Source organism: Andrographis paniculata, unplaced genomic scaffold, assembly GCF_009805555.1.
Source record: "Andrographis paniculata isolate CXL003 unplaced genomic scaffold, ASM980555v1 Contig54END, whole genome shotgun sequence".
NCBI lineage: Eukaryota > Viridiplantae > Streptophyta > Magnoliopsida > Lamiales > Acanthaceae > Andrographis > Andrographis paniculata.
In genome coordinates, this window is record NW_026137589.1 from 5,396,318 (window position 1) to 5,411,295 (window position 14,978).

Consider the following 14,978-nt stretch of genomic DNA (forward strand, 5'->3'; position numbering starts at 1 on the left):
CATTTTATTCATACTATTATTTTTAAATTATTTATTAAAATAAGATTTGAAAAATCATGAACTAAACATATTGAAGAATGTGAAAATTGGAATAGAATCGGGCGAGAAACTATCCACGGATCATGGATGGAACCCGTGCAGTCACGTGCGCACGTGACACGCGCATCATACTGGTCGGCAAGCCTGACTTAATCCCCAAGACAAGATACATTACTGGGCTAATTTTCAGGCCCACAATGCCACGTGGACTGAATCCACTCCTTCTGTCCTAATTACTAAAGCTCCACCCCAACTAATTATTTTGATTTATACATCATATTTGTGATGTAATGATTCTATGCTCAATAAATTTACGGTGATAAAATATATTCCATACAATAATTTCCCAGTAACAATTTATTTAATATAAATCTTGTGATTTACGAGCTCTTGCCTCCCCTCAAAAAAAAAAAGAAAACTCTTAAAAATGATTTCCACCCACATAATATTGAGTTGAATGCACGCAAAGCATAATTCATTAGGTACACGTGGCGTCCACGCTGGAAATCAACACACGTGTCAGTAACGGTTAATTAACGTAATTAAGGAAAGTGAATATATATGGTAATCATAGATACTGAATGGGAGCCAAAATCCGGTCACTTACTAGGGCAGATCGTACGGTCGGGGCGGACGAACTGAGTCGACATTTTGGCAATTAATATTTATATACAAAAATAATAATAATAAACGAAAGTCGAAAAGGCAATTAATTGAATAATTAATTATACTTACAAAAATAATATATACACATATATGCGTGTGTATATATATACCTTCCTTCTCCGTGAGAAGAGGGAAAGACTAATGTAAAAAGCAGGCCGTGCTGTGTCAAAGGCTCCGAGTGTGGAGGCGCTGAGAGGTTCTAGAGAGAGAGAGAGAGAGTGAGAGTGCAGGAGGCGACGAGTTAAGAGAAGAGAAGTTGTTGAGGAATTCCTTTCGTTTGCTGTTTTCAATTTCACGCGGAAATATGGAGTGGCCTGGTTATTTGGATGAATACGAGAAGCTACTTGTTCGAATGTCTACGCCGAGGTTTGCCGCCCCTTCCATGGCCGATTTTCTCATTCTCTGAAGCTTTTGCGTGTTTTTTATTTTTTAGTTATTACGGTTCTGTTCGGAGCAGTTTTCCCCCCTCCCCCTCCTTTTCGCTCTTGTTTTTACGTTTTTATTTTTCAGAAGTGAAAATTCCAGTACGCTGTATTTTGAAGGAGGAGACCGGATATCTTTTGGTGTTTGCCTCTTGGAGCAACAAAATTTTTCGTTTCAAGAAAATCCTCGAGATTTTATTACTCTGATTTGAATATCTGCTGGCTTGATTTATACGAAATCTCTTTCATCACTACGTTCTCTCTGATGTGTACGGTTTCTGTATCTGATCAGAGTTCTTCACCGTTTTTTTTTTTTTTATTCCATTTTTATTACAATTCGTAGCTTCTCCATTCTTCTCGGGTTTTTCATTATTAACATAGTGAGTTTTCTTGACTACTTTTCCAACTTGATGGGATTTAAATAATTAGTTCAAATCGCAAGTTTCTTTGCTTCGAAGGTACCCAGACTGTCGATTTCCGTTTTCCAGTCCGACTTTTCCACTTCCTCTAGAATCTTGATATCGAGTCTTTTCAAATTTAAACAAATAATTCCCCCTCTCTGATGGTTTCTTGGTCTGTCACGTGCAGGGTAGCGATCGATAATGCCGGTTGTTCTAACGCCACTCGAGTCATGGTAATTGATCTCCATAATTTATTGTTTCGCTTATCGGATCGTAAAGAACAAGATCGGAACATCTTAACCTAAGTATTTGGGTCAATTTTATTTACGCTGTTCCTTTTTACTCCTATGTTTCAGATCGACAGCGCCAGAAAACACGGGATTCTTCTGGAAGCTGTTCAAGTTTTGATGGATTTGAATCTTTCAATCAAGAAGGCCTACATCTGTTCCGATGGTCGGTGGTTCATGGACGGTGAGTGCCGTATCATAGCCGCTTAACATAGACGTTTGGTATCCATTTAATTTCTACTAAATTAAAATAAACTTGCATTAACTCTCACCGTTTCGTTTTCTTCTATCTTCAGTTTTTCATGTGACTGATTTGAACGGAAACAAGTTAACCGACGAGAGTGTTTTGGGCTACATAGAGCAGGTATTTATTGCTCCATTCAGCATTATCTCGGAAAAAAAACAATAAATGAATAAGCCGAAGAGGGTTTTTGCTACAATGCTGTGATTAATGCTATGACGTATCCTCTTCGATTATGTAGAAAAATTAAGCCAATCTCACTTGTTTTGATTGCAGTCACTCGAAACTGTTCACTATGGAAGATCCAAAAGTATTGAAGGGTTAACAGCTTTGGAACTGACCGGAACTGATCGAGTCGGCCTTTTGTCCGAGGTTTTTGCAGTTCTATCGGACTTACACTGCAACGTTGTTGATGCTAAGGTGTGGACTCACAACGGTCGGATAGCATCCTTGATGTATGTCAAGGATGAAGATTCAGGGACTCCAATTCAAGATTCAGTGAAGTTAGACGCCATTGTAGGGATGCTAAGGAATGTGCTGAAGGGAGCCAATGATATCCGAAGTGCAAGGACCTCTGTTTCCTTGGGCGTCACTCACACGGAAAGGAGGCTGCACCAGATGATGTTTGTGGATAGAGATTACGAGAGGAGCCCCATCTTCAAGATTTGTGATGAAGATATGCCTGCTGTTACGGTTCAGAATTACTTGGAGAAGGATTACTCAGTGGTGAATATCCACTGCAAGGATAGAAACAAGCTTTTGTTTGATGTTGTTTGCACATTAACGGACATGGGGTACGTCGTTTTCCACGCCACGGTTGATACGGCTGAAGACAGGGCAACCTTGGTACATATTCTTTATTAATTATCTGGTTGATTAATTTTGTAAGTTATGAAAAATACTTGCTTATCTAGGGTACCAATTCTTATCAGGAATTCTTCCTAAGACACATGGATGGAACGCCTATCAGTTCAGAAGCTGAAAAACAGCGTGTGATTCTATGTTTACAGGCTGCAATTGAAAGGAGAGCGTCCCAGGTACTTTCTGAAGCCTTTTTCCTTGTATGTTGGTCAAAATTTCTATTTCATGCCGCCGGCATTTTGAGACATTGTATTATATTTCATTCAGGGAGTGAAGCTTGAGCTATGTGCAGCGGACCGTAAAGGGCTTCTTGCAGAGGTAATGCGAACGTTCCGTGAAAACGGCCTCAATGTCACAATGGCAGAGATATCGACAACAATGGGCACTGCCCTGAATAAATTCTATGTAACCGATAGCAACGGCAATCCACCTGATCAAAAGACAATCGAATCAGTCAGGCAAAAGATCGGATTGAGCAATTTGAAAGTGAAGGAATTGCCGTTGGTATGCAATGAAAAGCTGAAAAAGGAAGACCACGCGATGGTGACGGGGTTGTCGTCACTGGGTAGCATGTTCTGGAGAAACCTATTCAATCTGGGACTGATCAGATCCTATTCTTGATCTGGCTTGGGTTGGGTTGGGGGAGGTCGTTTGTACAGACAAGGATTCGGTGAAAGTGGGTGAGAATATAGATAGGGTTTGGTTGTCTTAATGAAGAGGGTAGATACACACTGACTAGGGTAGATGTCAAAGGGGGGGCCAGGGTGCAGGGCCCCCCCTTTTTCTTGTGTGCATAGCATTTGTCAACGTGGTTTATTAGTATGAAAATCTGGATGGATCTAGAGCAGAAAGGGGTCTTTCTTTGGTTGGTGAGTTAGGTTTGCAGAAAATTAAGATTAGGTATTAATTTCTTCATTGTTAATTTTAGCTATATGTGGGCATGGCATATCTTCCATCTGTATATATGATTGTTTCGAAATTCAAATCCCATTTGACTTGATTTTTGTGTTCATTTTCAACGCATCGATTACGGACAAGAATGGCATGGCATGTTGGGTGTTAAGATTCCCTGCCTTGGAATTCATTTGACTTTGCCTGAAAAAGTGATATTGGATCTCGATGCATGTATATATATATATATATGTATGCTATGTAATAAGAATGTAATTCAATGTCCAAGTCCAACAGGCTGTTAAGAAGTTTTATTACATATTACAGCTGGGCATCGGTTGTGTAGTTTTTAAATATTTTTGTCTTGTGATGTGTCCGCACTATCATTATTTTATTATAAGAACAATAAAATTTAGTATATAATCGGCTAAGTCGTTGGATCTTTCACTTTCCTCCAACTAGCTTTTATATTCTTGCCTGTGTTTTATTCCCGACGTTGGTTTTTCCTTAGACTCCTCTGTGTTGTTCAGATCCATCTTGTCCTGTTCTATTGGCATCAACTACTTCAGTTAAAACCACACTGCTTTTCAAAGTTATTCTATTCACCATGAAGTTTATAATTATTAGGCATGTAGTTCATAATTGTATTATCAATCCATTATCATAGAATAATTAATTAGAGTTTATAATTGTATTATCGCTCAAGAGCAATAATAAATTGGATACCGATAATGGAGTTTGAATTATTGTTGTACACGGAAAGCTCAAATCTGTCATTATATCACGTTTAGAAAGATTAAATGCTTATGTGTATTATCAAGAAATACAAAGTGTTGTAACATTTAATGAATGCTATCAGACAACGAAAATTTTATTCATATTTTCTGAACAATATTATCTACCTATCCATATATTTAAAAACAATTCAATTATTGCTAAACCATCAAATTAGATAGCGTAAGCCCCAAAAGTGAACCATTGTTCTTTAGCTTGCAGCCACATCATCATCTGAGAAAAATAATTATATTTAAAACACTAAATTACAAGTACAAAAACAAATTCCATCCAACTGAGCTAATTTTGGAATTTATGCCGATTGTGTCTAGTTAACTTTTGGGAATCTAAATCTCCCCTACCTTTGGCAATTGTTCTATCTTATATTCTATATTTCTATGTACAGCAGATGACACTGTTATTAAATTATGCCAAATTGCCCTATACAAACTAAAAAATGTCGAATATACTTTGGAAGATGCTCAAATTACATAGAATCTATAAGCAATTGTGGCTTGTCTTTTCTCACGTAAAATGTTCTAGTCTTTTTTTATCATTACATTCGTCGTGTGTCGTGTCGCCTTCCTAATCCTAATATATCCAACTGTACCAAATATATAAAATAAAAACCTCACGACATTAATTAATTATTAATCACGTGATTCATCAATCACTCGGTAGCCAGCCCAGCCCAGCCCAGCCCGCCCACTCCTTTGTACATGGGCCTCGCATCGTCGTCTTGCCCAATCAAATGGGCCCAAATTGGTTGCAGACAACCTTAATTTGTGTCCAATTTGAATAAAAGTTGAAAAGCAAAATGGTCTTTGTAATAATTGCAATTACCCTTTCCCAATGAATTAGGCAAACGAGAATAACAAACAAACAATTAATAATGGCATGTCACGTACTCTCACATTTGCACCCACCTCTATCGTTCTTGTTTTCTTGATTCTGATCATCTTTCCCAATATCATCATCATCGCCATCATTATTATTATTATTATTATTATCAGTGTCACAAGAAACCACACTCGCCTTCTTAGCTTCATCCTCCCAACTGATCCTCCCGACGAACACCAAAAGCAGCACAAGACAAGCCACCACCCCTACCAAGAACCCCACCAACAAACCCCCCAACCCCACTCCCATCTTCACCCCCAACACCACCGCCAACGGCAGCGCCACCAAATAAAACCCCCCCACGTTGGCGTACATCCCCAGCCACGGCCGCGCCGTCCCCCTCACTATCCCGCCGCACACCGCCAGCGGAAAGTTCACCACTTCCACCACCGCCATCACCGCCATCGTCCTCTTCACCCCTCTTACAATCCCCCGATCATGACTATACAGCGGGCCCCACACCCCCCTCGCCCCCGCCATGCACCCCCCGCCGATCAGCCCTGCCACCGCCCCGACGCTCAGACAAGTGTACGCCGCCCTGCGCGCCGCCCCCGCCCGGTTCGCGCCAAGCTCGTTCGACACACGAACCTGATTCAAATTTAGACATTTTAGTACGTGAAATTCTGAAATTACGCAAAATGTAATATGCTGGAATGGAATCGAATCGAACCGATGCGCAGGTCGCCAGGGAGAGCATGATCGAGAAGAGCAAGTAGTCGAAGTTGAGCACGATGGCGAGGACTCCCACATTCCGGGCCGGGTCGGGGAGGCGGCCCGTGAGCAGGACGAGTATCTCGTAGCACCACCACTCGAGGCACGTGCTAAGGCAGCACGGCCCCGACAGCTTAATCAGCCTCACCCACTCATCGCCCCCCTGCTCCCACCACCCGCCCTCCTTCCACTTCCCTCCCTTCCGCCTCTCCACCGCCGTGACGTATATCACCAGCGCGACGACGATCACTAGATCAGTGATCCACACCGCCATCGATATTCCCTGCAGCCCTTTGGCCCTCGCGAGCCACACGTTGACAGGAACATGCAGGGCGACGGCTGCGGCGGAGGCGAACATAATTGGCAAGGTGATGTTCTGCGTGCTCAAGTAGGCTTTCAGAGGGCACAAGAATGAAGTCACGATCAAGTCCGGAATGAGGCAAATTAGGTACTTTTTCGACACGATGGCGATGTCGCGGTCCTGGCCGAAGCAGACGAGGATTTCGTCGACGTAAAGCCAGAGGAAGGTGATTGGGATGGAAGCTGCAAGAAGAGTGAAAACGGCCATGACAAGTGTCTTGTGGAGAAGCTTGAAGTTCTTGGCGCCAAATGCCTGCCCGCAAATGGGCTCCATGGCGGCGCAGAGGCCGTTGAGCACGGAGAAGCCGGTGACGTTAGCGAAGGTGAATCCGAGCGCAGCACCCGCCAGCGGCAGCTCGCCGAGGCGGCCAAGGAAGGCGGTGGTGATGGTGGTTTTGGCAAACCAGGTGAAGTTCATGGCGGCCAAGGGGAGGGCTATTCGCCATTGGGCCTTGAGCTCGGAGGAAAAAGGTCCTGTTTGGATGAAGTTCGGGGAGGGGACGATGATAGGCATGGGATGGGAATTATGTGTGTAAGGAGTTTAGTGGTTTGTTAGAATGGGAGTGGAAAACAAGAATTTTGTCAAATATGTATCTAGTGGTTTGTTGGAAGGAGAGTGCAAGCAAGAAATTTGTCAAATATGTATTGTAGTGCAAGCGGTGCATGAGGTTCTTGAATTAGGACAAGTAATTTGGGGGGAAAAATAGGAGGCAAGAAATGCATACGTAGGCAAAGCATAAATCGCGTGATGAAAGGTGGGCTTTTGCCGCCACTCCCCCCCCCCCCCCCCCCCCCCCCCAAAAAAAAAGTAGCTGCAAGTTTTTGATACTGTATTGGAACATGATTTATTTTGTGTCATAGCATACTTGCTCTCTTTTTTTCTCTCTCTATATATGTTTTTGTTTTATTTATAGAATATCATGAGTGTTCATAAAAACAGGGTGCTAGTCTGAAATGAGTTACCGAAAAATTGTATAAAGTTTATTAAAGGGTAGATACCCTTTAATGGGAAATGGACTGCTCTGAATGATTCGAATGTGCTCTGCTTTATTCAATCTTGATTGGGTGGAGGCACAATTCATTTAGTTGCCTATTTTAGCTTTGTAAGTAATAGTATAGAAAAATGAAATATTATCTCCCAGCCAATCTGAACCAGAAACGTGGAAGAAATTTCTATTATAGCAAAACGCAAAAATTGAGTTGAGCCACAAGTAACCATGGCCATGGGCAGACCAGGGGGGTCAACTGTAGAAACAAGAAAAAGAGAATACCAATACAACATATAAAACCGCCTCTGAGAACATTGTTACACTTGATAAGGTCAAAAATGAAAGTGGGACATGTCCCTGCCCTGAATATAACAAGAAGAGGTTATTACACAAATGATTTTACTACAAAAAGTGGAAACCATATCTGATCCTGACTGAGAGTGGTAGGATACAATCAATAATATTTCAGTGGTCCAGCAAATTAAATAATACTCCAATACTATAATCATGCCCATCAGATTCATTCCAGGTAGATTTCCAACTACGACTTTAAATAATAGATAAACAAATAACACGGAGATTGCATATTATATAAGTTGTGTTGAGTTATTGATAGATAGGAATTTAGGAGGATACCTGGTATTAGTTATTTTATGGGGAATAATTGTACAGTTTCCTAAGTTTGTTAGGCCAGAATATTCAGGAATAATTATTTTTTTGTTTGAAGCATATATGCCGCGTGCTTATTGATTTATTTCATAACTAAAATATAATGCCTGAATGTATTTTAATGCTTTAGTGGAGAATTAATTAGATTGGAAGGCTGTCTTTTTAGTTCTAATTGAGAAAGACTGTGTATATTTATTTATACACTTGTTCATAATGATTTAGATTTAGAACCATTTCTCTTCCATTAATTATTTCAATATTCATTTTCTTGTTGCACCTTTTGCAATCGTGTAGAGCAATAGAAGTTTTTTGTTAAATTAGAGACACGTACAACAGTTTCTATTTAAACAAGAATCTAAAGCCACAATAACTCATTGCTTTCTATTTCTTGTGGTCATTTAGCATTCCACTTGTCTTTGTTCCCCATTCAAAAAGTACATGATTTTCAGTCACTCTAATTTAAATCTTTGTATTGATAACAACTTTAAGACCCCATAATTTTACACTATTTTAGATTCAAGTTGCATAAATATTGCAAAATTTACAAACTCTTGATTATTGATACATTTTGCATGTTGATGATTCACAAGATTAAAGTTTTCCCACTATATTCCTAGAGACGTCTACCCCTCCAATTCTTTGGTGCTAATCCTTATCATATGCATAATTGTTTCTTTGTTAATTAATTGTCTAACTTATCAAAGCATGCATGTGTATGTCAAAAGGTTCCACTACCACTACCTTGAGTTTTTATAATGGTTTGATCATGTAGATAAAAGGGGCATTGGCCATAATTGAATAAATGGATGCTGAATCCATCTTACTCAGGAATTAACATATGGAGAAGTGAGTATACTATGATCAACATACTTGGGATTTTATGATATAGAAAGAATAATATCACATGTGAATTTTATCGGCAGAATTTCTAGGGGATGATAACCTTTTTCATTTCATTAGGCTTAGATTCTAATACCCAAAAGTCTAGAAATCAACAAAAGGATGAATAGTGCAGAATATGAAAGATGGCATATAAGCATAATAATAATAATAACAAAAAGGATGATAAAACTGCACAATAGATATGATTTTCATTTGTAACAAAGAATATAGAGTGCTATCTGAATGTCTAAACCCTGCCAAATATGACATAGCATATGTCAACCAAATCAAGAAATAGGAAGTGAGCGGTGAGTCAGAGTAGGAGCTTCTTTCCACCCAGAAATTAATCAAAATGGTAAATTACAAGAAAAAAATGCAACTACAGGGAAGAAGTCTACTTCAAAAGCTTAAATATTTAAATGGTAACTCACAAGTGAAACCTGAAAGACATCATATATATCCAATGGAGTGGAGAAGCATTTTAGCCAAGTATAATTGATAGATTAAAAGGAGTGCTCATCCTCTTCGAGCGCATTGAAAATCAACCTACAAATGTAAGAGCAGTTATGGTGGTGCATTCATTCAATTTTTAATGAAGTTAGAAGGAGTTCAAGAATAATTGTTACTGTAATGATTTACGACCAGATAGTATATTTCACTTACCAGACTAAGGACATGAAGAGAAGAAGTAGGATATAACCAAGCTTGAAAAGTCGTTGCTTCTTTTCCCAATTGAGCAAGTTAAAGATCTCTGTTACATCTACAAGGTGCTGCCCTTTAAGGTACCTGGCTCAAAGAATAGATCTGTTTTAAGAGAAAATGACCAAGATATCCTATGCTACTTCTCTCACTAATTGATTGAACTGAAGGAAAACATGTATAAATGGTATGAGATACTAATTTAAAACCCCTAAATCAAGTTATCATCCTGGCCATCTTCATAGACATGCACACCCACATTTTATGGCCTCCGTCTGCCATCTCATGGATGGACATTTACTACTTATAATCTCAGGCTAATAGCTATTTCCACAACAACATTTACATTTCTCACAAAAAAACCAAGAATGTAGGAATATCAACAGCATGGATAAGCAAGTCGCCCAGAGTAGAGGCACTTTAATCTCTTTTCAACCAAATGAAGTTAGGGAATGTTCTTCCTCGTGCTAGTTAATAAAGGGCTAGAATTGTCATGCTTCCTACACTTGTCAAACCACCCAATTTTCATTTATGATCCCAAAAAGCAGTAGGGAAAAAGATCTTACAATCTCACATTGTAGTACAGGTATGGAACACAGAGGAGTGACATAATCCAATGGCCGGTGGCAAGAAACAGGAAACACAGAACTCCTTGTGTTATGAACTCTGGCATAACAAATTTGTTTATTTTCTTGGTGGAGTCATAAGGATTTATATAATCAAGCTCTAAATCTGCCAAACAGACAAGCTGCAAAACATTTGAAAAAGGAAGAAGTATTAATAACCCATATTAGATTTCAGTTTAACCGGCGAACTAGCGAACTTTGGTTATAGGCATGGAAACACCACATACTGCAAAAACCCAGATAAACCTTTACTCAACCACAAAGTATATGAACTCTATCCAGGCACCAGATCAAAGATTAGAACAACAGAAATTCGAAGCGCCTTATTTGGAACCCATAAAAGTGCCAAAAGAGTAGAAGTACTCTGCAAAAAATGCAATTTTTAATGTACATCTTTCCCAGAGCAATTCCAATAGGCGTAAACCAACTTCCTCAAAACAATACGCCAAAGCTCAACAAAATCTCATCGAAACAAAATCATTCCAATACCATAAGCACAAATCCAGCAAAGAAAGAGCTTTCCCATCCAATATATTACATAAAACAACTGAACAGCATTGCAACATGCATTACCTGTATGACGATCATAACCAGAAGGGCAATCGACAGTAAGAAAAAAAGCAGCCACACCAACACTTCCCCCATACCCCCTCTTTGTAGGATTTCCAACGTTCTTCTGTTTTCAAAGAACTCGGGTACAGATATATTTAGCACCAGGTCCGCCATGGCACTCCATTTAACACGAAAAGAATCCTAATTGATCGGCTGAAACCCGAATGGTCGGGCAAGGAACCCACGAATCACACGAGATAGGAACTCCCCGTCATCTTCAATGAATCACCATAGGAAGGCACTCAATCAACTTCAAATCAAAGTAAAAGCCCAATAACAACGTCAATAGAAAAGAAAGCCCAAATACTTAAATCAAAGGCCCATTTAAATTTGGAACTAAGGCCCAAATAGGCCCATCCCTCTTACCAACTATTCCTCACACCCATTATATTATTCACAACGATGCCATGCCAGATGTCGCCATCACTCATCAGCAATCGCCACTCCCACAAGGCCACAAGCGGACAAGCTTCGATCATCTGAGTTTTTTCTTCCTTCATTTTTTATTCTTATACAATGCCGAAGAAGTACAGTTAATCCGACAAGTACCAACGAAATACACATCACTCGAAGTCCCATCCCACAGACACTCATCCATCGAGCAAACCCCACTTCCGCAATGTTGCCTTACGCCACCGTGCAAGAGGCGGAAGCCGCCATTGGTAGATCCCTGACGGCGGCGGAAAACTTGTGGTTCAAGTATTCCGCCTCCAAGTCGGATTACCTCCTCTACTGCCACAACATCGTTTTTCTCTTCCTCATTTTTTCGCTTTTCCCCTTCTACTATCTCTTTCTTGAATATTTCTTCAATAAGTCTGTCGCAACTTACAAAATTCAGCCAAAAGTGAAGCTTTCGCTTTACGACACCATCCGATGCTACAAATCCGTCATGCGCATGTTTTTTCTCGTGGTCGGACCGCTTCAGCTCATCTCCTACCCCTCCGTTAAGGTAACTCCTTTGATTTTCAATTGAATCGATTTTCTAATAAATGGGGAAGAAGACATATACATGCCTTGTTCGCTCAATGCGGTATGAACTTGTTGCATGCTTGTTGAAATATTCAATTGAGTAGTTACTTCATCGAACAAAGAATTCGGAGTTTTATTGTAATGCTTCTTCGGATGCGCTTTACTTGATAAATGGTAATATTATATGGACTTTCTGATAAGTTGTCGTTTTTATGTCCCAAGGTGTTTGTAATTTATGAAGCTTGCGTCGGGCTTAATTATCATGGGTCTTATTAACATTGTTGTTGTGTTGAATGAAGTTCATAGGAATTCGAACAAGCCTGCCACTGCCTTCATTGTGGGAAATATTGTTGCAATTAGGAGTGTATTTCATTGTGGAGGATTACACCAACTATTGGATCCATAGATTTCTGCATTGCAAGTGGGGATATGAGAAAATTCACAAGGTTCATCATGAATACACTGCTCCGATTGGGTTTGCGGCGCCGTATGCACATTGGGCTGAGATTTTGATCCTCGGGATCCCATCTTTTCTTGGCCCTGCAATGGTCCCCGGACACATGATTACCTTTTGGCTGTGGATTGCTTTGAGGCAGATTGAGGCTATTGAGACTCACAGTGGGTAATGCACTTAGCATGCTTATTTGCTCGTGCTTTGATTTGATTCAGTTTATGTGATAGTCTCAAGTTTGATTGATTTGAATGTCATTTTCTTTGCTTGCTTTTGCTAATTGACCAAATGATGGCTCATCATTGGTAGTTAGTCATCACCTTTTCACTGTTTTCTTTTAGGATTTCAATAGATACGCTGGAAAGTAGATGCATTTGTGGGACGAGGTCGATTATAGTGGACTGACATTGACTTTTGTGCATGATGAGCAGGATTAGAAGGCATCCTGCAGCCCCCTAATATTCTTTTTCCTTCTTATTCATCTCTTTCTTTTTTTTCCCATTACTTTAGGAGAATAGTTTTTCAATTGCATGATCGCTTTGGACATTTAGGTGTATATCTGAATTTATACCTTGTAATATTATTGTGAACTCATTATTCACCCAAATTATTTTCTTTGCCGACACTGTTAACGTAGTATTTATGAAACACATTATCTATAGGTGGCCTGGTGGATAGTCATATGGTACTTGTAGTTTTCGCATGGTCTACATGGGCAAAGTAGGGATATCCTTAGTCCAAAAGTTGTCTTTATCAAATGGTGATATGTTAGGCGGAAGTGTTAAATCTTTGATTGCTTCTTTGAGTTTATTTATTTTTATTTAACTATCTTATGGACCTGTTTCATTTAATATCATTTTGAGGTAAATTGTCTCGAATTAGAAATTTTACACTCCCGTAATGAATTTTGGTTTCATTGACTTATTTTTGTTGATTTAGTAGGAACCAAAATTGTAATGAAATTATCATTTGCTAGACTTCTGATTATATTGACATAAAACTATATCCAATATTATTGACTTATTAGAGAGCAGTGCACAAGGCTGGTAAGAGATTATTTCCTAATGGGAGAACTGAAGTACTATAATACATGTAATTTCAAGAATCTTAGTCTTGTACCTAAATACACTAAATTCCAAGAGCTTTTTAGAATTTGAATTTATTAAAAGATGATTCATTTCATCAAGTTAGTAGATTCTGCTTATATTTTGTGCAGAAGGTGTGCCTGTAATATGCAGCCTATACATTTCTGCAGTGTAACCGGCTTCTACATGCGTTTTAACCTACTTCCTTCGATTGGACTGTAGTAAATGACATAAACATTTCAACCATTTAGCAGTTTTTTCTCTTGCTTCTTCAATTGACATATCAATTGAGAAATATATTCATTGGAACTGAGCCAGATTCTTCAAGTGCTTTTATGTGTGATCTGGTTACTACACTGAGTTTTTGAAATATTATTGGTATGTCTATTTTTTGTACTTAATTACAGTTAAAAGTTTAGGTTGTGCTCAGAAAGTGCAAAATGGGTATTCAATGATGGTGGTAGAATCTGACATAATTGTTGTCTATATAGTTGGCTCACGTCAGATATCTAATGTGGTGGTAAAAAGCGTGTTCTGAAACCACTCATAAGCAATTTCTGCATTCATTGTAAGGGCTCGTGAAAGCCTTTCTAGCATCATGTTCTTGGCTTATGGTTTTCGAACTATAATGATTCTTTTTCTGTTGCTTTTGTTCTTGAAGAGATAACTAGTTGTAATTCCTGCAGGTACGACCTCCCTTGGACGCCAACTAAATATGTTCCTTTCTATGGTGGCCCTGACTACCATGATTACCATCATTACGTTGGTGGCCAGAGCCAGAGTAATTTTGCATCCATATTCACATATTGTGATTACATTTATGGCACAGCCAAGGTGATTAAAGTTAATGTACTGCTCTCACAGCTGGTTGAATTTCAGCTCGAAATGTTGTTTTTACACAGTTTTTTCTTGTTAACAGGGATACCGTTATCAAAAGAAACTCATCCAGCAGGTAAGTAATTCTCCTTTCATTGTCATACAGACCTATTGAATGTGTACAGAATCGACATATTTTGTTGTATCTAACTAGGCGATGATAAGCTAGATAGCTTATTTCTAGTTGATCATTTCTTGTACTGTGTAATTAGAACTAAAGTTGACATTTATCCTGCCCATCCAGCTGCGAGAAGGAGTAAAGACGAATGGTGAGGAGAAGAATAAGATCGAACAAGGCCAGAAGCTCAACTAGTTGATCTAGAGGTATTGGTAGTTAATGTCTTATGCTTGTGAGAGCAAATCTGCTTCTGTCGTTTACGGTTAAGGAACACGGGTATGCTCTAGTTTAGGATTTGTGTTGTACAATGTTTATATCCGTGCAATGGCTTGATGTTCAATTCTGGAACGAGTTCATTGATTTATATGCCATTTGTGTTTCATGCACATATATTATTTCTTGTATTTAATGTGATCATGGTGGAAGTTAATAATGTGTCTGGGCCACAA

At 39.2% G+C, this 14,978-nt stretch overlaps 4 protein-coding genes across 4 annotated transcripts; 2 read left to right on the forward strand and 2 right to left on the reverse strand.

The window, feature by feature from the left end:
* The first annotated feature begins 820 nt into the window (after nucleotides 1–820).
* Nucleotides 821–3,863, forward strand: LOC127256010 (ACT domain-containing protein ACR8-like). The gene is made up of 7 exons (XM_051281839.1): nucleotides 821–1,071; nucleotides 1,716–1,761; nucleotides 1,885–1,999; nucleotides 2,112–2,179; nucleotides 2,333–2,902; nucleotides 2,989–3,093; nucleotides 3,185–3,863. The coding sequence occupies exons 1-7, from the start codon at nucleotides 1,010–1,012 to the stop codon at nucleotides 3,536–3,538; spliced, it is 1,320 nt and encodes a 439-aa protein (XP_051137796.1). The 5' UTR covers nucleotides 821–1,009; the 3' UTR covers nucleotides 3,539–3,863.
* A 1,524-nt stretch (nucleotides 3,864–5,387) lies between these two features.
* On the reverse strand, nucleotides 5,388–7,219 carry LOC127255420 (protein DETOXIFICATION 56). Its single transcript, XM_051280929.1, has 2 exons — nucleotides 6,153–7,219; nucleotides 5,388–6,070 (listed from the first exon to the last, which is right to left on the reverse strand). Exons 1-2 carry the CDS (start codon nucleotides 7,065–7,067, stop codon nucleotides 5,483–5,485), a joined length of 1,503 nt encoding a protein of 500 aa, XP_051136886.1. The 5' UTR covers nucleotides 7,068–7,219; the 3' UTR covers nucleotides 5,388–5,482.
* Nucleotides 7,220–9,402: 2,183 nt separating this feature from the next.
* LOC127255410 (protein cornichon homolog 4-like) lies at nucleotides 9,403–11,246 on the reverse strand. The gene is made up of 4 exons (XM_051280922.1): nucleotides 10,992–11,246; nucleotides 10,359–10,540; nucleotides 9,757–9,879; nucleotides 9,403–9,639 (listed from the first exon to the last, which is right to left on the reverse strand). Exons 1-4 carry the CDS (start codon nucleotides 11,142–11,144, stop codon nucleotides 9,597–9,599), a joined length of 501 nt encoding a protein of 166 aa, XP_051136879.1. The 5' UTR covers nucleotides 11,145–11,246; the 3' UTR covers nucleotides 9,403–9,596.
* A 206-nt stretch (nucleotides 11,247–11,452) lies between these two features.
* On the forward strand, nucleotides 11,453–14,915 carry LOC127255379 (methylsterol monooxygenase 1-1-like). The gene is made up of 5 exons (XM_051280884.1): nucleotides 11,453–11,979; nucleotides 12,299–12,621; nucleotides 14,222–14,369; nucleotides 14,455–14,487; nucleotides 14,656–14,915. The coding sequence occupies exons 1-5, from the start codon at nucleotides 11,650–11,652 to the stop codon at nucleotides 14,722–14,724; spliced, it is 903 nt and encodes a 300-aa protein (XP_051136841.1). The 5' UTR covers nucleotides 11,453–11,649; the 3' UTR covers nucleotides 14,725–14,915.
* The last annotated feature ends 63 nt before the right edge of the window (nucleotides 14,916–14,978 follow it).

Excerpts from the sequence above, each read along its gene's own strand:
- LOC127256010 (XM_051281839.1), top strand. The coding sequence starts at position 1,010 with ATGGAGTGGCCTGGTTATTTGGATGAATACGAGAAGCTACTTGTTCGA. Across the intron at positions 2,000-2,111 it reads TGGTCGGTGGTTCATGGACG|TTTTTCATGTGACTGATTTG; the intron begins GTGAGTGCCGTA and ends TTCTATCTTCAG. Across the intron at positions 3,094-3,184 it reads TTGAAAGGAGAGCGTCCCAG|GGAGTGAAGCTTGAGCTATG; the intron begins GTACTTTCTGAA and ends TATTTCATTCAG.
- LOC127255420 (XM_051280929.1), bottom strand. The coding sequence starts at position 7,067 with ATGCCTATCATCGTCCCCTCCCCGAACTTCATCCAAACAGGACCTTTT. Across the intron at positions 6,071-6,152 it reads CCCTGGCGACCTGCGCATCG|GTTCGTGTGTCGAACGAGCT; the intron begins GTTCGATTCGAT and ends AATTTGAATCAG.
- LOC127255379 (XM_051280884.1), top strand. The coding sequence starts at position 11,650 with ATGTTGCCTTACGCCACCGTGCAAGAGGCGGAAGCCGCCATTGGTAGA. Across the intron at positions 12,622-14,221 it reads GCTATTGAGACTCACAGTGG|GTACGACCTCCCTTGGACGC; the intron begins GTAATGCACTTA and ends TAATTCCTGCAG. Across the intron at positions 14,370-14,454 it reads ACATTTATGGCACAGCCAAG|GGATACCGTTATCAAAAGAA; the intron begins GTGATTAAAGTT and ends TCTTGTTAACAG.
- LOC127255410 (XM_051280922.1), bottom strand. The coding sequence starts at position 11,144 with ATGGCGGACCTGGTGCTAAATATATCTGTACCCGAGTTCTTTGAAAAC. Across the intron at positions 9,880-10,358 it reads CTGTACTACAATGTGAGATT|GTACCTTAAAGGGCAGCACC; the intron begins GTAAGATCTTTT and ends TCTTTGAGCCAG. Across the intron at positions 9,640-9,756 it reads CTCTTCATGTCCTTAGTCTG|GTTGATTTTCAATGCGCTCG; the intron begins GTAAGTGAAATA and ends TTACATTTGTAG.